Genomic DNA, 25,000 nt, shown 5'->3' with positions numbered 1-25,000 from the left:
GTGTGTGTGCGCGCACACTTGGGTGCGTGTGTGTGTGTGCATTAGCTGCAGTTTTCGGTCTACTGGAAAGGACAGCTTAGAAGCTTAGAAATATTGACGCATGCACGGGTGGAGTCAACCCTGAAACAGCTGACAACATAACTTCCAAATACTAGATGTGCCTGCTTTGTGATGCTTTGTGATGCTTTGTGATGACTTATTCATGTTGTTGACCTAAATGTACCCACTCCTCTTCAGTGGTGTGCTATGTTGCGGACCGCAACGAGCTGAGGAGTCGTGTGATCCAGTGGCTCCAGACGGAGGTGGTCCCAGATGGCTGGTTTGTCAAGGGATCCAACTTCTCTGACATCCTGCTCAAATACTTCAAGGTGGGCACGGAGAGAGAAGATCAACCATCAACCCTGATCTCTCTACTACTGCTCTTTGCATTGCTCCTTCAACATTCTCCATCTTCTCCTGACCAAATGTCCCAGTATTCTACGCCACATAGGCTTCCATCCCCCAAGCTGCCTCTGCCTCAGTTTAATGAAGGCTCCTCTCCAGCCAACCCGATCTCCAAAAAAATTGTAAAATAGCAACGTTTGTGGACAAACGTTGGTATTTTACAATGTCGGCTAAGAAATTGTAAAATGGGAACGTATGTGTCTACAGCGGTGGGCGTGGTTTGGGCGTGTTTTACGGAGATTTTCTGTTTCTAACCCCTCCCCCTACTCTAATCCTAACCCTAAAATCTCAGAACGTTACTATTTTACAATTTTCGAGCCGAAATTGTAAAATAGCAACGTTGGTCCATATCGTTGGTATTATACAATTTTCTGTGAGACTGTGTTGGTCGAGCAGAGAAGGTCCCCCCTGCCACTCTCCTGTTGGCTGAGGGGTCATATCTTAGGAGACGAGCAGATGGTTCTTCAAACAATCTGTTTCATCCACATTATTTATATACGTGGTCCTCCCCATTCCAAAGAATGTGTGTGTAAATTGTGTATTGTATTCAAGTCATTGTCTTTTTATGGTATGTCATGAATCTCTTAGAGTGCTTCTGTCTTCCACATGCACACCACACAGTCATATAATGGGGTCGTCCACGTCTGCTGTCGAGCCGGCGCAGCCCGTTACTATGGCTGCCTTCAGGGAGAGGATTACACAGCCAATAGGTTACCAGGCAACAGCTCTCTGCATCCAAACACCCCCCATCCTCTTTACTGGCAGGATTACAGTGTCTCTCCTATCGTTGTACTGTTGATAGATGCTAATTCACATTCACCTCGTTTACAGATGTATACTTCAAAACTTCAGTGCCATTCAATTTTAATTCTGCTACACCACCCACCATTAAAAACCCAAAGCACACAGGGCCAAAAATAGAGGTGCCCATGACAGACCGCGTGGTGTTCAAATCTTTTTCTCATGTCAACTAAACATGACGATCGTCATAGTAACAGTTTTTGGTGGTAGGCTGAACTGACCTGTCAATCAACAACCCCATTCATTTCTCTCACAGACATGCCTACAGTACATGCATGTGCATGGCATGCACACACACCTGAGACTCCTCAGGCTATTATTCAACATGTAATAAGTGGTATACTTATTCCTTTTCTGCCTCGCGCTCCTGCATCTCTGCAGCGGGGCTGCTGCGTGCGTAATTACGCAGCGTACTGAGAGCCGCGCTGAGTGATGCCGTTCTGTTTGAAGTTGAATTTCGTTGCACCAGCACACATTTTCTTTTTCAGTTTTTTTTCATTTGTTTCTATTAATTTATATACATCGAATCCGACCACTTTAGTCTGATAATTCATGAGAGAATTGTGAGTATCTATTTTTTTCTGCCAGCATTCGTCATTTTCCCCTTTGCGCACAAGCCGCACATAAAGACACATATACGCTATAGACCTTATTCGATTGACGTCACTCACGTACGGGCACACCCACCGCCACCATGTTCTCGACATGCAACGCAGCAGCTCTTAAGTGACAGCCTATGTAAGAGCAGCGTTTATAGGACGCTAGCCGCCGTTAGCATTACCTGTATCATTCCAATTGTGTTCAGATGGTGACCTGCGTTACACACGGCTGTAGTAATGACAGCAATAAAGTCCCCGTGGTTTGTTTCTATCTCTACCGTCCACAGACGTGAAGGGAGCGAGACGGAGGATATGTCAGCAGCGCAGGAGATGTGTGGATAGATAGGAGAGACAGGTGAAACTTTCTGACAGCTCCTCACAGCAAAGTCTGTTCACCTCATTTTTTCTTTTGTTTATTATTACAGGCATTAACGGCAGCATACAAACAACAACTCTGGGTTTTTTATTGCTGTCATCACTATCGCTATTTTGTAATGGAACAGAAACGACAATAAGGCCGTTACTATAGTTGTCAGTTGCAGGATGGTATGTCAATACAATACTGATTACAATATGGCGCTGTCCGGGGTTAGCGAATAAGGTCTATTAGGCTATTGCTTTATGGGTTGCGGCCGGGTGCGACAACAAACATGCAGCCGACTCTGCTGAGCGCATGTTATAGTGAGCAATGCCCATTGCCCAGGCATTTAAACACAAATTAAAATGCCCTCGCCTTTTTATCTTTTTTATTCTTTTGAGCGGAGCGGAGCGGTGAGTGGGAGCGGGTGAAATCTGTATGGAGCGGGGAGCGGTCACACACACACACACACACACACACACACACACACACAGAAACCACTTTACAACAGAAAAGAGTCTGAGCCCTTTGTGCTGTAGCCTGCATGTAATTGCAATGCACAATGCTGTGTAAGCATTGACCATGACAAACTGGTCTAAAGATAGAGGAAAAGATGTAAAGTGGTCATCTAGGAAGGGAAGATAATCTCCACCCACGGAATTCTCAGCTGTATTGATAAGATATCACAGAGAACGTGGTAATGTGTGTGAAGGCGTTGGGACGGGAGGGTGGTCATCAGATACGTGCCAAACTCAAGCATGTTAGCAACTGACTGATGACCACTGGTGGCTACCTCATCAGACCGTCTCAAAGTGCATTATGGAAGATTAGTCTTACTGTTCACTGCCTACTGTTTTGTGAGGCGAGGCCTAACTGCCCCTCCCATGTCTGTCCTGGTCTCTGCAGAATTACGACAATGGAGACTCCCAGCTGGACTCCTCAGAGCTGCTCAAGTTCATCAAGCACAACGACTCCGCTGTGGACATGCAGTCCTACGCAGACCAGGAGAGCAACAAGCTGCTGAGGTCAGTGTGCGCGCGCGCGCGCGCGTGTGTGTGTGTGCGCCCACGTGCATGCATGCATGTGTGTGTGCACTACTCTGTGTTTGCTTTCTTGACTTTCTTGTGCAACTGTTCCACTTCCCTTCAAACGATGTGAATATTTCCTTCTGTGGCAACTTTGGTACACACAAGCGCCCACAGAGTGTGTAAATATCCATGTCCATATGCTGTGCTGCTATATTCAGTTGTGCACAGTCAGTCATTGAACCCTATCTGGGCCAGAGTAAACGGCCTCCCGCGGGAGCCTGTGCTCATAAACACCTGTGCTGTACGGGATAAAACCCTCTAAATGGATCGCATTTCTAGAGTGGACTTCTTTTGTGTTCCCTTGGTTTTTATATAAGACAGACAATATTTTCCCCTGCGTGTGTGTGTGTGTGTGTGTGTGTGTGTGTGTGTGTGTGTGTGTGTGTGTGTGCGCGCGTGCGCGCGTGTGCGTGCGTGCGTGCGTGCGTGTGTGTTCTCACAGGAGCCTGTGTGTCGATGCTCTCATTGAGCTCTCTGATGAGAATGCTGACTGGAAGCTGAGCTTCGACGAGTTCCTCAACTGCCTGAAGCCGGGCTTCAATCCACCAGAGAAGAGTGAGCTGAACCTTCCACTCGTTTCCAGTAACATAAGCACACCACCAGGCTGTGGTCCACCAGGCTATGTGGTCTCTAGTATGCTACAAAGGCCACAATTATGAACAGGAGAATATTTTCATCATACTTTGATTCAGTCATTACACAGCCTCTTATGTTATCCACATTGATGTCTGTCCCATTTGTCAAAACTGCCAAATTGTGACTTATTTCTGATCAGCTCTATACACACCAGACAGACTCATTCTGTGCGGTTCACACAGTTGATGTGGTTCTATCTGGGGGAAAGTTCACAGGAGGAGGAGCCATGGCTCTGCAAGAAAAACTAACATTCCCTCTGGAACACTGAACCCTGGTGCTTCACCAGACTCCAGGACACACACACACACGCACACACACACACACACACACACACACACACACACACAGACACATACACATACACACGCACACGCACACGCACACACCTGGCCCACTTTATACAGGGTTTATCATGGAAATCTTCATGGAAACCATTAACTTTTCAAGCCCTGAAAAGTTAACTTAGTTAAAATGTTACATAACCAAAAGCTTTTGGAAATTATTTGACTCTTCATCATCTTTTTTGCAATCACTCAAGTATTTAACATCAAGCTTGATCCGGCTGTTGGTAGATTTGGTCAGTCTTTATTAATATTCCAAATAACCAATTTCCTTATGTCCCGTGTGATCAGGTGTAGCTAGCCAAATCAAGCCCTGTGACATTCAAATCAGCAACGGAATAAATAATGTAGCGTTTCAACATACATCTTGGTCATGGAAATTCATGAAATAGTCATGGTAAATCATATAATTATATGTAAATATACAGTCAGTTAAAATGTCTCTTAGATGTGCAGTTGGCTGTTTTATGAAAAACATATTCTATGATATTTTCTTGAATGGTCTTTCACGCTGTGTGTGTGTGTGTGTGTGTGTGTGTGTGTGTGTGTGTGTGTGTGTGTGTGTGTGTGTGTGTGTGTGTGTGTGTGTGTGTGTGTGTGTGTGTGTGTGTGTGTGATGTTGTCTTTCTGCAGAGTGTGCCTTGGAGGATGAGACATATGAGGATGGGGCAGAGACCCAGGTGGAGTGCAACCGCTGTGTATGTGCATGTGGCAACTGGGTGTGCACTGCTATGACCTGCACTGGTAAGGGAAATACACAGGCTGTTCTGTTCTGTTCTTGCCTTTCGTGATCTCAAAGATCTCAAAACAAACTCTGCCTGTTCATGTGGTCTCTCTTATCTGTCCAGACAAGACAGCTGTTGTGGATGAGTCGGTAGATGCTGGGGCAGAGATGACTGAGGAGGAGTGGACGCGCCGTGTGGCTGAGCTCAACAAGCACCAGGTCAGTTTTGCTCAGAGTCAACGGTCATTGCAATCAGAAAACCACATGATTCTAGAACCACAGACAGACCTAATAGTTCTAGAACTTCCCCAGACAGAAAGAAGAACTGTTCCACAATATCTCCAGGGTAACAAGAAATATTACCACCATTACAGGGCAGACTATAGGCTTAGTTAGATTCCTTGTGTGCTAGTTAGTTCCGGTTAATGCCTAGAGTAGTCAGATCTGACAACCCGATCTCCAAAAAAAACGTAAAATAGGCACGTTTGTGGACAAACGTTGCTATTTTACGATGTCGGCTAAGAAATTGTAAAATGGGAACGTATGCGTCTACAGCGGTGGGCGGGGTTTGGGCGTGTTTTATGGAGATTTTCTGTTTCTAACCCCTCCCCCTACTCTAATCCTCACCCTAACCACTCGGAACGTTAATATTTTACGTTTTTCGAGCCGAAATTGTAAAATAGCAACGTTGGTCCACATCGTTGGTATTATACGTTTTTCTAAGAGACTGTGTTGGATCTGATTGTCTGAGCTGTTGCTCGTTTGGCCCTGGCTGCTCTGCTGCAGGTTCTAGTGTGAGTAGCTGCTGTATGCCCTAGGGCTGGGCGATAAATGTCAGACTAATCATTTGCTGTCTATTCAGTGGCTCATATCGCCTGCTAACTATAATACATAACTTGATTGCTAAATGTTACTGTCCCCTGTGACTATTCGTGACCGTGGTAACTATAATACATAACTTGATTGCTAAATTTTACTGTCCCCTGTGACAATTCATGACTGTATCGCCCAGCCCCAGTATATCCTGTTTGTTCTGCTCCTCTTCCCCCCCTTCCCCTGCTCTCTTCCTACCTCTCTCCCTCTTCACCTCTTCCCTTTCACTGCTCTCTCCTCCCCCACTTTCTCTCCCCTTTCTCCCCTTCCCTGTCTCTCTCTATCATAAGATTGTTCAAGTTATTAATATTACTACTGTAATTTGTTAATGTTGTGTCAGCTAGATTTAGCAAGACATATTCTCTGTGAAGCCCTCTGAGACATGCTTGTGAATTAGGGATTGATTGTTTGTTGTTGGTCATGATTGACGGTCCGCATCAACAGGGCTGAATCATTGACAGTGGTGGTGTAGTCAGGAATGTCATACCGAACCGACCTGGATAGCTAGGCTTAGATAGTGAGGTAATATGCAGTTGTGCGGTGGTAGCATGGAGGGGGGTGTTTCCAGGACGCTGGATTACACCGTTAAGCCTTCTTGAGGTGTCATGGGCCTAACTTAACGAAACATCGGTGAAGGAAGGTGCCCACTTGAAAACCCCAATGACATGCTTCATACTTGGGCTTCTAAATGTGTTTTTCCTCGGATTTTGGCACAAGGGATAGTAACATCTTGTCCTGTGTATTAATTAATAATAATAGGGCTATACAAATAAACTTGACTTGACTACTATCTCTCTGGCACACTCATCAGTTAGAAGCCATCATTGATTCTGTGAATTTAGAGGTGGCCGGTTTTAGTTTCCTCGTCCTGTTCAGGAAACAACGTTGATGACTTCCTCCTGGTCAAGGAGGATTTGAGTCAAACTGCTCAGCCAGAACAATGTGCTTCAAAATGAAATTGGTTGTTCTGAACTTTTCTTTGACCTTCTTGTAAACCAACCTCGTTCTGCTCAGTGAGGTGGAGTATTGTCAGCTTTATGTCCCCTGGCTTGAAAAGGGAGATGCTGAATCGAAATATGTGAAATAAAGCGATGTCAGACCCAAATGAGATCAACCAAACTCCAAAATGCCCTATGGGTGGTGTGAAGGAAAGGGCAGATGATGGAAATGAGCCAAATGATAACACACATTTTCCATTGAGATTATAGTTGAGTTATGGTTTATAGAGCCTGGACAGCACTTTTGGAACCTCTTCTGACAAGTAAATACATTTCTAGAACCTCACCAGAGAGACAATACAGTACTACTAGAACACGGCCAGAGAGTCAATACAGTTCTAGAAACTCTTCAGACATAAAATGCAGTCATGAACCACACCAGACAGACAATACAGTTCTAGAACCTCTATAGACAGTCAAATAAGTCCTACAAGGTCTCACAGGCAAACAAGACAGATGTAGAACCTCTTCAGGCAGCCCAGGGCTGATGCAAGCATTCGCCTTCAGATGAGGTTGCCAGGTTGGAGGGAGAGAGACAAAGTGCTTTGCCTCGTCTCAATAAAGCATTGAGCTGATCTTGTGCAGCAAAGAGTGGCTTAAGTATCTTGTGGCGTGGCCTTGTGCGTGCATGTTTATGTGTGCACATGCGTGCACGAGGTGGGCGAGGTAGCACTGGGGCTCTGGCTTGAGGCCATGGCTGAGTCAGCGAGGTCATGTAGTACATGACATGTACTCTGCACTCCAGTAGGACAGCTTATAAATGCCATTGTAAACAAAACCAAATGTAGCCCTGTGGCTACAGGTGCTGTGCCTTTTGGTCAACTCTGAATTCAGCTGTGAAGACCTCGCTTTCAAATAAACGGCGGTGTCCAATCGGGAAAGCGTTCAAATATGCACTTTCAAGAATGTCAAATTCAGAAATGAATAGTTGCTTATACTGACATAGATTTGCATCTTCTTTTATTTTACATGCTGTATATTTCCCTCTCAACTCTTTTTCTTTCTTTTAAATACAGGAAACCGTTGAGAAGATGAAGACCAGCACAAAGGAGGCCTAAATAATGAAGCAATGAAGGAGAGGACGCCATCACCCTTCCTCCATACTTGATTTAGCTTGTTCCCCTGTGTTGTTACTAAATTGACTTATTCATGTTTCTCTCTTATGTTAATTATTATACTTTTTTTTTTACATTGTTTATGTGTTTGTGTTGATGTTTGTTAGATTCAGGGGCTATCAAAGTATTATAGGATTCACTTGTGTTCAGTACTGTCATGTTGTTCGATTGTATTACTGGACCCCTACATTAGGAACGGGGCATTTTTACTACAATCCATGTATTTTTACAGTTACTATGAGAAAAAATGTCAAGTGGTCACTTTTTTGGAAAACGAAAGTCACTGTAGGAAAAGAGGAAAGTGAAAATGGCCTGCCTGACACCTGGTACAGCGTGATAAGTTTTACACTTAGCATGCTAGTTGAACAGGTGTTCAGGCCAGTGGGATAGGAGAGTAAAACTACTATTGTCATTTTGATTTGGTTGGCTTTCAGAACTGCCACAATAGGTTACTACTTGACCAATGCACTTCTCTCTTACGCTAGTCTAGTTTTGTTAGGCTTTAGTTTATCACCAGCCCAAAATTAGTTTGTATGTTACCGCTAATGCAATCATTATTTTTGCTGTGAAAATGTTTGCTTTTATGTACAGAATGTGATTTGCTTGAGACAGAAATCACATTGCTCCCATGTTATACTCAGGCAGTCTCTCTGGTGCTTTTAATTGAAACATGTCTGTCACTTAGTCTGTGTCTTACTTCTGTTTTTGAGCTAAAGTAATGCGACTCAAAGACGTAGTGGTCCAGCCCGTCAGCGTTGAATAATACCACTGCACCCAGGTGAGATCTGATCTGAATATAGGATGGAGAGAACTGAAGCCAAAGCCTGTTGATGAGAATGTTTGAATGATGTACAAACCCCTCCAGGTAAAACATTACTCTGGACCCAGCAACAACACTATACCTGTGCTTTCAAATCACTCCAACAGAAGGACTAGCCTCACTGTCAGCTAAAGTAGCTTAGATGCATCCATAGCTGGGTGCTTAAAAACTGTGTGTGTGTGTGTGTGTGTGTGTGTGTGTGTGTGTGTGTGTGTGTGTGTGTGTGTGTGTGTGTGTATGTATGTGTACGTGTGTGTACGTGCGCATGTGTGCATGTGAGAGTGTGTGCGCATGCGTGCACTATTTGTGTGATATTGCAAGTGGTTTGGTTTTGTCGATCGTGTTTATTTGTTAAAATCCCGTGTCTGCATTTGGAGAATTGACACTAAAAATCAGTGCCTTAGACCTGCAAACAATCTCTCTCTCTGCCTTTGCCTGCACGTACTAGGCCTATACCACATGTGATATAGCAAGAATGAGTGTGCTTTGCAGAAGTTTAGCAGTAAACTAGTGCTGAGTGTTGCATAACTAGGTTCAAGCTAGATCTTTTATATTCCACTGAAAGTGCAGAGACTGTAAGGAATATGTATGCCAATAAACCCCATGATAAACTACAAAACAGTTTTGTAATTGTGTCTGTGTGTGCGAGTATGAGTGGGGGGGGGGGGGGCAACATTTTATGCTCTGACCTCACCTAAATTAAATAAGACTGAAAAGATGCATATTCCTGTTGAGGAAGAGTAAAAATGATGAAGCATAGTTTAATATAAAATTGTTTTAATATAAAACAATTTAAATTTTAAAATTGTTTTAATATAAAACAATTTAAGGTCAGTGCCTGCCAGGTTCACCAGGAGCAGGATAGTTGTGACAGTGGGATGAATGTGAATCCAGTGGGAGTGCCACTGATACAATTATCCTGAGCCTATTTCTCATTCTCCACACATATCAGAAGAGAGTCTTGCATAATGTAACCGCAGAGGGGTGTTGCATAATGCCAAGTAATGGGAACTTCTAGCCACCCCGGGTCGATGGTGGATCTTCGGCCCCGTTAATTCATCTCTTAAAATTGCTTAACTACTTAAAATTACTGTAATTAAAGACTGCAACAAGAAGCGGTGGCGAGGGGAATTGTGATAAAGTGGTGCAAATCCCTTCATTAACGCCCTGTTGCAATATGACGGAGCGTCATACTAACCAATGAACGGGTGGTAGTAGGGCGGGGCTTGTATCGCCCCAGCCAATCCCTAAACGAGAAGCCCCAAATAACTCAGCAAAGAACGGCTACATTGTTACTGTAACAGGCAGGCAGGGTCTGGCACACTGCACTCAGTCAGTATACGGTAGTTAACAGTAGTTTGACCAAGTCCCGAATTACTGACCTGGATTTGTAACGTTATTAGCGACATGCGGTTAAGTGGTGCGAGTAACGTTATACTAGATACATTGTTGTTCTCCACGTTTAAAACAGACAAGTCGTGGAGTCTGTAACGTGAACTCGTGGCTTGCGGAGGCGTTTACCCTACAGTAGGATTCCCACCAACTTGACAACTTTGTTCTGAGTTTAAATTCACACAAAAACTGCGAAATGGAGATTCACGAAGGTGCCGCAGCAGCAGCAGCAGGACCAGGCGAGGGTGTGCTTGACTTTTCTCGATTGAGTCTGAACAGTTTGAGCGTTGACAGTATCAGCGAGGAGAGGAGAAGGGACACCAAACAGCTCTACCTGAATCACAACCGACTGGCCTCCCTCCCCTCCACAGTCTGCCTTTTCTCCAACCTCCAGTTTTTGGACATTAGCAACAACGGACTGTCGGTCATCTGTGAGGAGGTAACACGGCTGACCAAGTTGAAAACGCTGGTGGCCAAGAACAACCGCCTGGACGAGTTCTCGCTGCCCAAGGAGTTCGGCTCCATGCAGCTGGAGGTGTTGAACTTTAGTGGGAACCGATTTGTGGAGATCCCACTCCAGTGTGTGAAGCTGCATCGCCTGCAGTCACTCTCACTCGGTGGAAACAGACTGAAAAGCATACCTGCAGAGATAGAGAACTTAACCAGGTAGGTTCTAGAGAAGGGGATACCACAAACACCTCACAACATACAACTGTGCTATAAATCGATTTTGTTGAGTGGATAAGGCGTACATGGCCAGGATCCAACTAGGCCAGGGGTCATTTTCTTTCATGCCAAGGCCCCCCAAATAGTTACACCAATGCTATGGTTCCCTATTTGAGAAGATGTTGTGTCAGGTATGGTGCTTTTACAGTCAGAAATGACTGCTGATACGTGTCTATAACGCTACTGCGGGAACAAGAGAGGGAAATCTGTCATCCAGACAACCAATGTAAGGGATGGCTTCAATAGAAGTTAACACAACAAGAGAATGTAATGTTTACATTCTCTCATTGTGTTAACTTCTACTGAGTGAAATAATAGGCCTAGTTTCCACATTTTGCTGGTAAAGTAGTAGCCTAGTTACCAGTAAAGTCAATAGCACAATGACAGACTGTTACCCCCCCCCCCCCCACACACACACACAATCAACAGTAGGCATAGAAAGACATGAATCTGCTCAATATCCAACTACTGTCTTTGAGGAATAATGTCCCCAGGCCTTTGTAAACAAATGGCATGGCCCATGGCACACCAATCAAACATTCTGCCACAACCGCCAGCAAGAATGTCGGCTTACTTTGCAGCACCAAGAGAGGCAGTATAGTAGTTATTAATCTGTCATTATTACCTATCTATTTGTATTGAAAAGGCTAACAATTCCTTATCATGAATGTAGTGGAGGGTCAACCCACCTAAACTCACTTTGCCCACCTTTTATTTGGGTAATAACAGTTTACTAACCTATTTGGGTTGGTAAAAGTCTTAATTGCATAAATTCATAGGGTCCATAATGGTTACACTGATGGTAGCTCCTTTTGAAGGAAAAAAGAGGCATAATACAGAATTTCTGAAAATATGATTAAAATATACAGTAGGCTTATGATCACTGACTGGAGGTCATCATAGTTAACCAACCTTTTTATTTAGGCTATATTAGCCTACTGTTTGTAATCAGACAAGACGGAAGCTAGGCCTATCTGTGTGCAATGTCAGTAACTCCAGTCAGGAGTACAGTAAACGGCAATTTACACAGGAAGTGAATCATACACCTGCTGTGTCTCGTAGCTGTACTGATTGCTTCTGATTGTAACTTTGTTATTTATAGCAAGACATTAGTAGACAGCATATTTGGTCTTTACCACACATACCTCACACAACCATACACACACAGCACTCACTTAAAAACAACTCTCAAGTTTATGTTTAGCAGCAGTCTGCTTTAAAACCAGTAGAGGTAACAGTTGGTTACATGCCGTTTTCCTTACAGTAGATGAAACTAGCAGGAAAATTATGCCATCTTAAAGAGCAAGTTTATTTCTCTCCTTATCGTGTCCTGGGTTTAACAGTATCAGGTCACAGTGACCTAGCCTGGTAAACCAGTCGGTCAGGTGAACTCACATTTCATTTTGTTCATCGTTTCCGTCTGGCCCCATGCCCTGGGTGGGATCCTAGCAGAAACTGCAACGCGGACGAGCCAATCAGCGAGCCGCCTCGTAGTTTACATCGTGACCGGCTAATCAGGAACGCCATTAGCAAAACGGTAATGGCCGCCTCCTTGCCTGTCCGTCTCGAGGAGTAATGTCAGCATTCGTCATAAAGTGCAGTTATTGCAGAAATAGACTCAATAACAACGATTAAACAAGTACAGGAGTATCACCGCAACCGCTGAGTTTCTCGTCGGAAAATATGTTTTTGCCATTCTCCCGAGTGGATTTGGGTTTGACTGGATCAAACGCTGATTGGCTGAAGGAGTTGTCTGTCAAGGCAAGTACACCCGCCCAACTTCCGCCCACTGCAGACAGCGTGTGAAAGCTTGGGGCCAGACGGAAGCGAAGAACGGAATGAAATGTGAGTTCACGTGACCGGCTGGTTTAGCAGGCTAACAGTGACCCACTGGTCAGACCAAAGCACAGACATCAGCTCCTCTACTCACTCCCCCAGGTACTTTCATTAGTGGGGAACTGGGGCCCCTTTGCTCAGTAATTAACGTGAATAAGGAGCGGAGGATGGGAAGAGCTACTGGACTTGTAATTGCCTGTAGCCATTCCATATGATCTTCAGGGCATCCTGCTGTAGTTGATTGACCTTTCAGATTTCTTGTGTCTTCGTCAGGTCTCTAGAACTGCACTGTTACTCACTTTCCATCAACTGGAAGTCTGGAACCTGGTGCTAACTAAGGCTAGTGCGTTCCAAGCACAACAATAAATTAAATGATGGACTACTGTATGTCTCTCTACATGTGTTGCTTCTGGCTTTTGGAACCTTCGTTGAAGTCTGCTGCAGCTATCTCACACTGTATCTGCCGGTTTGATCCTTGAAGCTCCTTCGACTTTACTTCGTACCCCTGCCGAGGACCACAATGCGAAGAGACGGGTTGTCTCCTCGACCACGGACCTGCTTGGATTTCACGTCCATACTTCTTATTCTTTCTTGAGGCGCGTTCTTTTAAATGGCTGTTTTCTTGGTCTTGTTGGTTTTGGTTGGTCACGATAATCCCGTCCCCAGCCCCTGACATACCCTCTGATGTAAGTGGTTCTTTTCCATCCGTTCTTCTTTCCTCTCAGCAAACAGTTGGTGTCACTCTGGAACCAGTTTTCCTGGCCGAGAGAGCCAGTTCTTTGGCTGTCGAAATGCAAATAACTGGATTAAGATTAGACACTGGGTCCGAACCGGGCATGGAACTGCCTTCGTCGAAAAGGGTTAATCATTTCTATAATAAGAACCAGCTCCAAGTCAACCTCTCTCTCATTTACAGATAGATACCCCATAACCCATATTTCATCCCCTTCTCTCCTTCCCTTCCTCTGCCAGTGTTGACTTCTTCATTCCCTCCTTTGCTTGCCACACTCGCATAAATACAATGCAGTGAGTTATACTACAGTATAATTGCACACAATGCAAGTTTATTGCCTGTGGGATTTATACAAGTAGCCTAGTTTAAAAAAAATGCTACGTGCTTGAATACAGGGATGATACACAATGTTGCAATCATAAAAGTTAGAAACTATGATTGAAATGAACCTTGAACACAGGAAACCATCAACTTTATGCTTGTTCAAGTAGACTAGGTCACTGGGTTCAACCATTGGGCCAATTTGTGGATGTGCACACTGTCATGTACAGTCACTTGTTACAGCAAAATGGCATGACAATAATACAATGTACTGCAACATTTGTTATGGCATTACCTTCCAATGCTTACATATTTATGAACTGGCTAAATACAATTCCTAAGCAGACCTGGAATTAAGTCATTTTTCGGACAAGGCAACTTTGGCCTTTGATAAATACTTAAAACTTATTGGGGCATCACAGCCAAAATGTGGGGCACCAAGGCCAAAACCAATGGTTATTAACATTTTATTTTACTTACTTGTTGCGTTGTATGTCATTTTAAATGAGGAAATCCACAACTTTCTTTTAAGGGCGAAAAACTGGTCTACTGGGTACTAGTTAATTTTAGAAGAGGCATTACTAGTTATGCTAACTATCCAGGCAGTGAAGAAACAGGAGGAAAATATAAAATATGCAGAAGTTTTAGATGTGACTGCTTTGTGTAGAGCCAGCATAACAGTCAGCCAATCAGGAAGCTGTTTTTGATGTGGAGACATGTTTTTCTTTGATTTGATTTGCACATGGTCAGAAAGAGTGCATGTGGTTGGCTTGAAGACTGGCTGAAGATATTTTTTACCAGAATTTGACTTTTGGTATGTGTTAATTTCAGAACCTGGTGTCAAGTGTCAACACAATGGTAAAAGTGAGATATATTAGTAGATGGTATTGTTTGAAATTATATGTAAATAATTTGTATTGTATGTTTTTATTTTCAATTTTGGTTACCTTGACCCTGTGTCACTGAAGAAAATAAGGCACAGGTTTTGCTTACTTCAGATCATGGTGAGCTCTTTGTCACCGAACACCTTGACCTGAACACACATCAATGTGCTTTCTTTTCCTCTCTCTCTCTCTCTCTCTCTCCCTCTCTCTCTCTCTCTCTCTCTCTCTCTCTCCCCTCTCTCTCTCTCTCTCCCCTCTCTCTCTCTCTCTCCCCCCTCTCTCTCCCCCCCCCCCCCCCCTCTCTCTCTCTCTCTCTCTCTCTCTCCCTCCCTCTCTCTCTCTCCCCCCTCTCTCTCTCCCCCCCCCCCCCCCTCTCTCTCTCTCTCTCTCTCTCTCTCGTGGCTGATCGGTCCCACTGTGCTGGTTAAGGCATGAGAGGACCCTGAATGGTTCCTTTCCCCAGACAGAGGGGGCTGCTCAGGCACCAAGGACAGTATAATGGCCTCCTGTCTCCCAGTCGCTGTGTCATCAGTTCCACTAGGCAGCTTGCTTTCTCTGACCAGCCATCCATCCATCGCTCTCTCTCTCTCTCTCTCTCTCTCTCTCTCTCTGCCTGTCTGTCTCTCTCCCTATCTCCTCTAAGCACTCTATATCTCCATTAACACACCATTTTCCTTTATTTCCCTAGAGCTCATACTGCACACAACATGCACACGTCCTTTTTGTCGTGTCTACTAATCTCAGTAGCTATAGAGTAGTCACACTAGTTTCACATAATCTAGTCGCAATTCATATACTTGGAGATGTCCTGCAGCTGATCTGTCAATTTGGGGCAATATTTCTCCTCTCTCGGCTTTTGGAGCAGTTGTGAAAGCATAGCTCTGCAGACACAGATACACATGCACACAAAACAGCTAAGCTAGAAACCATGCATTTTCAGCACCCCCATGTGGTATGTGTCCAGGAAGTGTTCCTCTGGTGTCTGCTTTCAGACACTTTTAGTTCAGCTGCCCAGAGCAATTTCTTTTGTAATATCTTCGTCCTTACGATAAACACAGCTGCCATACCTTTTTTGATGCTCTTCTTATGAATGGCTATTGGCTAGTATGTCCTTGTGATTTACAGTCTATGCACCCTGTCCTCTGAAAACCACACATCAGCAAACTGTGGCTAGAGATTCAACATTCATTATTTTCCTCTCTTTTTTTCTACCAGTCTGGAGCTGCTGTATCTTGGTGGTAACCTCATCACAGCAATTCCTCCAGAGCTGGCCAACCTGCCCTACCTCACCTACCTGGTCCTGTGTGACAACCGCATCCAAAGTGTCCCACCGCAGCTCACCAGGTGACCGCAGCACACGCCCCCAACACCTGGCTATACTCGCCTGTAGTATACAATGTTCTCAGAGATGAGAGGAGAGCCACCAACACCTGGCTATACTCACCTGTAGTATACAATGTTCTCAGAGATGAGAGGAGAGCCACCAACACATGGCTATACTCACCTGTAGTATACAATGTTCTCAGAGATGAGAGGAGAGCCACCAACACCTGGCTATACTCGCCTGTAGTATACAATGTTCTCAGAGATGAGAGGAGAGCCACCAACACCTGGCTATACTCGCCTGTAGTATACAATGTTCTCAGAGATGAGAGGAGAGCCACCAACACCTGGCTATACTCGCCTGTAGTATACAATGTTCTCAGAGATGAGAGGAGAGCCACCAACACCTGGCTATACTCACCTGTAGTATACAATGTTCTCAGAGATGAGAGGAGAGCCACCAACACCTGGCTATACTCGCCTGTAGTATACAATGTTCTCAGAGATGAGACGAGAGCCATCAACACCTGGCTATACTCGCCTGTAGTATACAATGTTCTCAGAGATGAGAGGAGAGCCACCAACACCTGGCTATACTCACCTGTAGTATACAATGTTCTCAGAGATGAGAGGAGAGCCACCAACACCTGGCTATACTCACCTGTAGTATACAATGTTCTCAGAGATGAGACAGGAGCCATCAACACCTGGCTATACTCACCTGTAGTATACAATGTTCTCAGAGATGAGACAAGAGCCATCAACACCTGGCTATACTCGCCTGTAGTATACAATGTTCTCAGAGATGAGACAAGAGCCATCAACACCTGGCTATACTCACCTGTAGTATACAATGTTCTCAGAGATGAGACAAGAGCCACCAACACCTGGCTATACTCGCCTGTAGTATACAATGTTCTCAGAGATGAGACAAGAGCCACCAACACCTGGCTATACTCACCTGTAGTATACAATGTTCTCAGAGATGCGACGAGAGCTGATATTTTCAGATTATGCTGAATACTTGTCACGCAGCATTAACTACTATCACATTGTCTCATTGTAAAATGCATTCAAATTCACATGTACAACAAACGGACCACAATGACAAAACACAGACTTGATGCACATCATTGATCTACAAGGATCTGTTAATTGTGCTTCCTTGATGCCAAATACAGTGGAGGAAAAACATGTGAACGCAGGTGTCTCTCCCCCCAGGCTCCACTCGCTGCGGTCCCTCAGTCTCCACAACAACCTGCTGACCTACCTGCCCAGGGAGATCCTCAGCCTGGTGCACCTGCATGAGCTCAGTCTCCGTGGCAACCCGCTGGTGGTGCGCTTCATCAAGGAGATGACCTACGACCCCCCCTCACTGCTGGAGCTGGCGGGTCGTACCATCAAGAGCCGAAATGTTCCGTACTTCCCCTGTGACATGCCCGAACACCTGCTGCACTACCTGAACCTGGCCAGCAAGTGCCCCAACCCCAAGTGTGCTGGTAAGACACATTCATCAGTGTATGAGGGAACTGGATGGGTGGATGGATGGGCAGGACCTTGATACTGTTTATTTATGAAGGGATATGATTTTTCTTTACACATGACCATTTACCCTCTCCACTTCCATGTGATAAGATATCCTATTTTCCTGTTTTCCCTCCTCTTCCCTATTTGTTAGTTGTCCTGATTACATTGTGTTTTATAACAGCGGTTGACACATAGGAATGATGTGCCATGATGTTAATATATCTATCACATCATACAGAACAATCATCTAATCATTGACCTCATGCCCAGATGAACCCAACTTTGTTTCTCTCCCATCTGTCTGCAGGCGTGTACTTTGATTCGTGTGTGCGCCACATCAAGTTTGTGGACTTCTGTGGGAAGTACCGGCTGCCCCTCATGCACTACCTGTGCTCCCCGGAATGCACCTCTCCCTGCAGCTCCAACCCTCAGAGCGACGCCGAGTCAGAGGACGACAACAGCGTGCCCGCCGACCGCCTGCAGAGGGTGCTGCTGGGTTAGGAGTACGAGGCGGAACCTTACCAACCTTGGGCCCAGCCCAGTCCTGTTGGTCTTGATGCTAGACTTTATTACGCACACACACACACACACACACACACATACTGTACATACACATACTGTACACATAAAAGGACACACGTATTACTCTCTTTACACACACCCGTGTAAGTTCTCACACATACAATTTAAAGCACAGAATGTAGTCCTTTCTACTGCGGCCCCGAAAAATACATGAACATCATTTCATACATTTTGGCTGAGATGTTTCCGTTTGCTCTTTCACTGCACCTCAGGCGCTATGTGACTGAAGGACATCTCTACTTTCCCATTCAGACACACGTTCTTGATGCCAGCAGAGTGTCAGTCTCACGGTCGACCATCAGAGGGCAGTAGTACTCTTGTTTGGACTGCGACTGTGAGGGAGCGACAGAATCCTTTTTCAGGGCAGTTCACTTTGCCGTTTACGAGACTTGATGTTTTATTAGCTGTAGCACATTATTCTGCTTTTCCTGAAAGTCAGGATATGAACAATGTGGGTTTTCTCCCAAGTGCCTGAAAACACAAAGTCTGTGCTGCTGTGTTCATCAGAAGGCTTGGCTTCGCTGAGGGTGGACACGGCAAACATTTCTTGTAAATTTCTCAACCCTAAAGAAACCCACGCAAGCTGCCATCCCAGAAAAGTATTAAAAGTCAGTGCACTCTCAAAAGGATGTCAGCCAGGCGAAGAGGAAAAGAGCAAATGTGTGTTTTTACACCCGTCTTTAGGATGACTCAACAAGTTACTCAAGCAAGCAGAATTCAAGAGTCGGGAGCTCCAACAACAGACATCCATGTTTCCTACACGCTGAAAATGTGCTTTCTTTAGTGTTCATCACTTTAAATTGTCTTTACATTGTGTCCAATGGAATCCAACTGGTGGAATATGCAATGAAGTCTCTGCAGTTAAATTTCTGGGTGTTAAAAAGCGTTAAACCCAATGTACACCAGATGCGGTACGGCTGAGTGCGGATCCGGTAAAACTGCCGGAACAGACTCTCGTCCATGTTAATAGATGGGCGATACATGCGGTACTGAAAAAATACGCACCTGTTCTATTTTTGTCGGATCCCGCATGGCGTCTGACAGATGACATGGGTGTGGGTCGGTTCAGGCAGCTGCATGGAGCCGTAACGCAGCCGGTGGACATTAGAATTGTCCGATTGAAAAGTATCAAGTTACTCTTTATAGTTACAACACATGATGCGAGTTCGGAGAAATTGTGGATTTCTTTTTTTTTACTGACGTTTTCAAAACGAGAGTCAGGTTGAGTACAGAGCTACTGCATTGCCAAATGACAGACATGACATTATATGCATTACAGAGCGATTTAGATAAATTTTTATACTTTGATTAACTGTTTATGTGCTATGCTGATATTGTGGCGCTCCCACACTTTATGTTTTGGCAACAATGGCACGACAATCTACTGGTTTATTTAAGAATACGAGCGTATCTACGTGGTCAGGGATGAGTCCAATGCGCCGCCTGGTAAAAGCTCTCCCGGATTGAGAGGCACAAATAGTGTCGCGCCAACTTCGCTAGCTGATGGAATGCATTCTCTTCCATTGTGCTTATAGAGGTGCTATACTTCAACTTCGTATTAGAATGTTTACAATTAACTTTTCGGATGTAACGCTTCCACCCGCTTGCTTGGCTTTCTTCTTCCTCTGTATAGGCGATGAAAGTTAAATTGCGCCCTAGTGGCGGTAAATCATTTCCACAAAATAGCACATAACGTACATTATCGATTGATATATGCTTGATCGATCATAACTGTGATTAATCGATTGTTGATTAATCATTAACATCCCTAGAGTATACCATAGTCATGCTAACTATGGCCCAGCTAAGACTTTTGTTCAGTTAGGCCGCTCTGCACATTTTAAACGGATCAAGGTGCAAAATCCTTTATCAGTGTTTTTACCTGCACTATTATTAGCCTATCGCACCCCAATCTTGAAAAATTGGGCCATGAGACATATTTCTTTTAATTAGTTAAAGAAATCTCTAAGAAATCTTGTAGTGTCAGACCAGCCTTGCTCATAGGAAGTGGATGTGGGGTGGAGCAGGGTAAACCTCGCCCTGTGCGCTGTACACCTCCGCGGGAAAACAATAGCGAGCCACAAAAACACAATGGCAGCCACTTATGTGTTTATGTGCAGGCCTGTTAGTTTTCTCTGGGCAGAAACATAGTATATATACATGCTGTTTATGTGCAGGTCTGTTAGTTTTCTCTGGGCATAAACATAGTATATATACATGCTGTTTATGTGCAGGCCTGTTAGTTTTCTCTGGGCATAAACATAGTATATATACATGCTGTTTATGTGCAGGTCTGTTAGTTTTCTCTGGGCATAAACATAGTATATATATACATGCTGTTTATGTGCAGGTCTGTTAGTTTTCTCTGGGCATAAACATAGTATATATATATACATGCTGTTTATGTGCAGGTCTGTTAGTTTTCTCTGGGCATAAACATAGTATATATATATACATGCTGTTTATGTGCAGGCCTGTTAGTTTTCTCTGGGCATAAACATAGTATATACAGTATATACATGCTGTTTATGTGCAGGCCTGTTAGTTTTCTCTGAGCATAAACATAAACTACATGATAGGTAGAGATGACTGGAGCACACGAAATCACTGGCAAACAAATTTAATAAGGTACAAAAACTGACGTTTCGATGCAAGCAGCGTCTTCTTTTTGACTCTGAAGAAGACGCTACTCACGTCGAAACGTTCGTTTTTGTACCTTATTAAATTTGTTTGCCAGTGATTTCGTGTGCTCCAGTCATCTCTACCTTTCCAGTATTCTGTCCTCGTCTGAGAGCACCGATCTCCCCTTGTGGAGGGGCTGTAGCGCAAGAGATAACTTCTACATAAACTACATGATGTGTATATGCAGGCCTGTTAGTTTTCGCTCGGCATAAACATAATATATAGACATGCAAATGGCGCTCATGACCTGAGATGTGATCTTTTAAGCTTTTTCAGGATTCCATCGGTCGGCTTCACATTAGACCTTAATGTTTAGATAATGAAAGAGCGCTCCTTTATGTTACAATAACACTTATAGAGCTCAACAGTCACGTGACTTTCCGTCATGTTTCCAGGCCCGGAAGAGAGTTCCCCATTCATTTTCTCCATAGACATTTAGAAAAATCCTTATATAACAAGTTTTCCAACCCGTGACCTACTATAACACGAGTGACCATGACACATTTCAGTTTAAGCAAAAATACATTTTGTTTTTGATCCAACGGAAATGTTTTATGGTCACTCATGATTCAGTAGGTCACGGCTTGGCTTGGTTCCAGCCTTAAAACTTGTTATCTAAGGATTTTTCTAATTGTCTATGGAGAAAATGAATGGGGAACTCTCTTCCAGGGCTCGGACAGTCACGTGACAGTTGAGCTCTATGGTACAGCAGCGTTTTGTATTTGCTAAGTGCCTTACTGATGGTGATTTCTAACAAAGAAATATAGTATGAAGAAATGTGATATGCGCACCCTGAAATGTGACAAGATGGACCATTATGAAATGAATAACTTTTTCTTGCGATTTTTGCATTAATGAGCTTAACCACAATGAGGTGAAAATGAAGCGACCTCTTAACTTAAATGTACTGCTTTTATACATATCCCATTTTTCATTGTCAGGCACACATAGTTAAAGGAGAAGTTCACCGAAAAACAATGCTGATTTATTTTGCACATGATCTCACACATCCCAAAACTTAACAGTTTTGCAGGCATACATTTAGTTTGACAGTCATTGAGAGTTGATTTGAGTTAAGGTGTGGACCAGTGATGTCATTTGTGCATGAATGACATCACTGGTCCTCAACTCAGTGTTGTAGTCAAGTCACTATATCTCGAGTCAAGTGTGAGTCCAAGTCCGAGTCGAATCCCCATTACCTGAGGGCAAGTGTGGAGTTACTGAACATGAGCGTGAATCCACATCTAGGTGGAACGCACTTGCCTGCCCTTGCGCAAGGGTTAGGGTTAGGGTCAAGTCCCGAAAATGAGTCAAGGACTCGGACTCGAGGACGACAACACTGCCTCAATGTCACTCAAATCAACTTTCAATAAATGTCCAACTAAATGAACGCATGCAAAACTGTTTACAGTTTTTGGATATGTGGGATCATGTGCAAAAATAAATCAGCGTTGTTTTTTGGTGAAGTTCTCCTTTGATACCAATACTAAAGCAATAAGTTTATTGAAGACGACTTTATGAATAGTTGGCACTCATACTGGAAATCATATGTTCATTGTATATTAATTCTACTCATATAATGTAAGTAGACTGTACAGTATATAATAATAATAATAATAAAGATTGATTTGAATGTCTTAAAAATGTGTATGTATTGTGACTAAACCCTTAGTGTGAGAATATCTATCTATTGTACAACAGCCTAAAGAATGTACAAACGTATTCATTATATATGTGTGTTATTCTTCTCTATGGAGTTTGGGTCACAATTTCCCACCATATTGAAATGTTGATGCCACTTCCTAAAAAGATACATACAATCCGATATCCATACATAAGATTTCAAAGACATTTTGTAGCATTTTTACCCAGAAGAAATACACCACAACTGTTGGGAAGCGTGTGTGCGTGTGTGCGTGTGTCTATTTACAGAAACCAATCCAACCATTTTGCTGGTTTGAATGTGGCCGGATCTGATTTGCATATGAAGGTGACTTCATTCCAGAGGCTCAATGCAGAGAGACCTCTTCTTTAAAGCAGAACTAAAGATGGCGGGGTGAGTGCATTCTGCCTCTCTCACTGCTAATCCCTTTACATCACCTGCCAAGGGCCACTAACTGCTTTCTTCCCCCTCCTCTCCCCTTTTCAAAGGCTCTCCCCCTACATTATATATCTCAGCACCTTATTCAGTTCCTCCCCGTTTCTCTCCTCTTAGCAGGCTGGCAAGCGTGATGCTTTTTGAGTTGCACCTTTTGTTTGTCGTCAATGGTCTGTTTGACCCGAGTCGCCGCTCAGAGCGGTGTTTCTGTTTGTTGCCGTGTGTCTCTTCACTCATGTTCACTCTCCAAACACGTGACATGCACACGTCCAGAGATGTCTCCTGAACATTATTACATCAACCGTGTGTGTGTGTGTGTGTGTGCGTGTGTGCGTGTGTATGTGTGTGTGCATGTGCGTGTGCGTGTGTGTGTGTGTGTGTGGAATTATGTTACATCTGGAGTTTGTGTGCCCATATGCTGTGCTTTGTAAGCCAGAGCAGGAGGATGCTGTCTGTCGGCTGCAACCTGAGAGGCAACACTTGAGGCGAACATGATGAATTGGAGCCGGCAGTGAGTTGTGGCTGACAGAGGAGGAGAGCAGTCAGGAGAGGTCAGGAGTCAAAACGCCATGCTGGGTGTCAGGCTCACAAGCCATCACTCATCTCTCAGCATGTAGAAAAAACAACAAAGAACTGCTGAAGTTGGGCCTTGGAACCAAGCATCAAACTGCTGGAGAGGGTTTAGACTCAAGGTAAATGCCGTATCTCCAGAGTGATCGTTGTGTGAGCCCTCTAACTGCCCGTGCAAGTTAGCTGTGTGTGTGTGTGTGTGTGTGTGTGTGTGTGTGTGTGTAACACTAATCCTATCTACTACATGCAGTATGTCTCCACTACATAGAGGATTAATTCCATCTGAATGATTTTTTTGTTTTTGTTGAATTTCATGGGCCACCATTCTCTGACCTTGGCAGTTATTGTGAACAATGCATATTGTAGGAGATCAGTGGATCAAAGACCAGAGTGCTTTGACATGAGGCTTGCTTGATGCTACAAGCCTCTTATCGCCCTAGAGGCATTCAGCCATACATTCTCCCCCTAGAGCCTGGGCGTGTTAACAGGCAAACAGGACCCCGCACATGACCAGCTTCAAACTTACACTCACACACGACAGCCACACACTCCGAACCCCCTCACATTACACACTGCGGACGCCTCTCACACACACACACTGCGGACCCTCTCACACACACTCCGGACCCTCTCACATGCATCAGATGTTGTCCTCAGAGTACACTGCTAGTGCTAATCTGCCCAGGAGTAACTCTGGGGAAGGAGGTGGGGAGTGGGGTGACAGGGAAGGCAAAGTAAGTGGTGGTACAGTCGAGGGACAATAATCTGTTACTGTTCTATTACTATGGCGAAGAACTTGGTGGGATCCAACTTTGTAAAACTTCTCTCCATCTTCTAATTGTCTCTCAACTGTAATTCCTATCTTTCTACTGTCATTCAGACTCTTCATCTCTTCAGGGCGGATGAGTATTAGAGCCATTGTATGTGATTTTTTTTTTACCGCAGCCGGGGGGAGGGGGTAATATTCTGCAAAAGTGACAAAACTTGCACCATTTTTGTAGAATGACCCAAGATCATTTTCTCAACTACAGTGGTAAGTAAAACATTATGAAGTCACAGTGAAGTTAGTCTCGCTTGCCAGACTCTCTCCCTACAACGGGGGAGAGTCTGGCTGTACTGGCTGGCACTCTGGTATAGCGGGAGGGAAAGGCTCTGTTTACCTATACAACAAAACACCGAAAGTAGTCTACCAAGCAGGCACATTCCAGATCCAATCATTGGATTGTGCAGTGCAGCGACAACTCCAGTTCTTTTTGCCATTGCCTTGGTCAGGGGCACTGACAGGAGTGTTAACCCTAACATACATGTCTTTGATGGTGGGAGGAAACCGGAGCACCCCGAGAGAACCCACACGAAATGTGATTTCTTGAGTTATGGCCAAAAACATCTTTTGTGAGGTCACAGTGACCTTGACCTTTGACCACCAAATTGTAATCAGTTCATCCTTGAGTCCAAGTGGATGTTTATGCCAAATTTAAAGAAATTCCCTCTCAAGGCATTCCTGCATTCATGAGATTTGGGTGGGCGTG

The 25,000-nt window shown here is 44.2% G+C and overlaps 2 protein-coding genes across 2 annotated transcripts in view; both read left to right on the top strand.

Moving 5' to 3' along the window:
• Positions 1-9,410, top strand: part of fstl1b (follistatin-like 1b) — a 26,333-nt gene extending 16,923 nt beyond the window's left edge. The window contains exons 6-11 of the mRNA XM_083639550.1: positions 238-368; positions 3,109-3,227; positions 3,733-3,845; positions 4,901-5,011; positions 5,116-5,210; positions 7,879-9,410. Coding sequence (XP_083495676.1) covers positions 238-368; positions 3,109-3,227; positions 3,733-3,845; positions 4,901-5,011; positions 5,116-5,210; positions 7,879-7,920 — 611 coding nt within the window. The 3' untranslated portion in view covers positions 7,921-9,410. The remainder of the gene's footprint in view (positions 1-237; positions 369-3,108; positions 3,228-3,732; positions 3,846-4,900; positions 5,012-5,115; positions 5,211-7,878) is intronic.
• Positions 9,411-10,385: 975 nt separating this feature from the next.
• Positions 10,386-18,594, top strand: lrrc58b (leucine rich repeat containing 58b; the record flags this gene model as incomplete). The annotated part of the gene is made up of 4 exons (XM_083638481.1): positions 10,386-10,855; positions 15,905-16,033; positions 17,234-17,511; positions 17,847-18,594. 4 exons carry the CDS (start codon positions 10,386-10,388, stop codon positions 18,038-18,040), a joined length of 1,071 nt encoding a protein of 356 aa, XP_083494607.1. The 3' UTR covers positions 18,041-18,594.
• Positions 18,595-25,000: the final 6,406 nt, after the last annotated feature.

This window comes from Poromitra crassiceps (genome assembly GCF_964638095.1).
Source record: "Poromitra crassiceps genome assembly, chromosome: 6".
NCBI classification, from domain to species: Eukaryota; Metazoa; Chordata; class Actinopteri; order Beryciformes; family Melamphaidae; genus Poromitra; species Poromitra crassiceps.
This window is presented reverse-complemented; position numbering and strand designations above follow the sequence as displayed.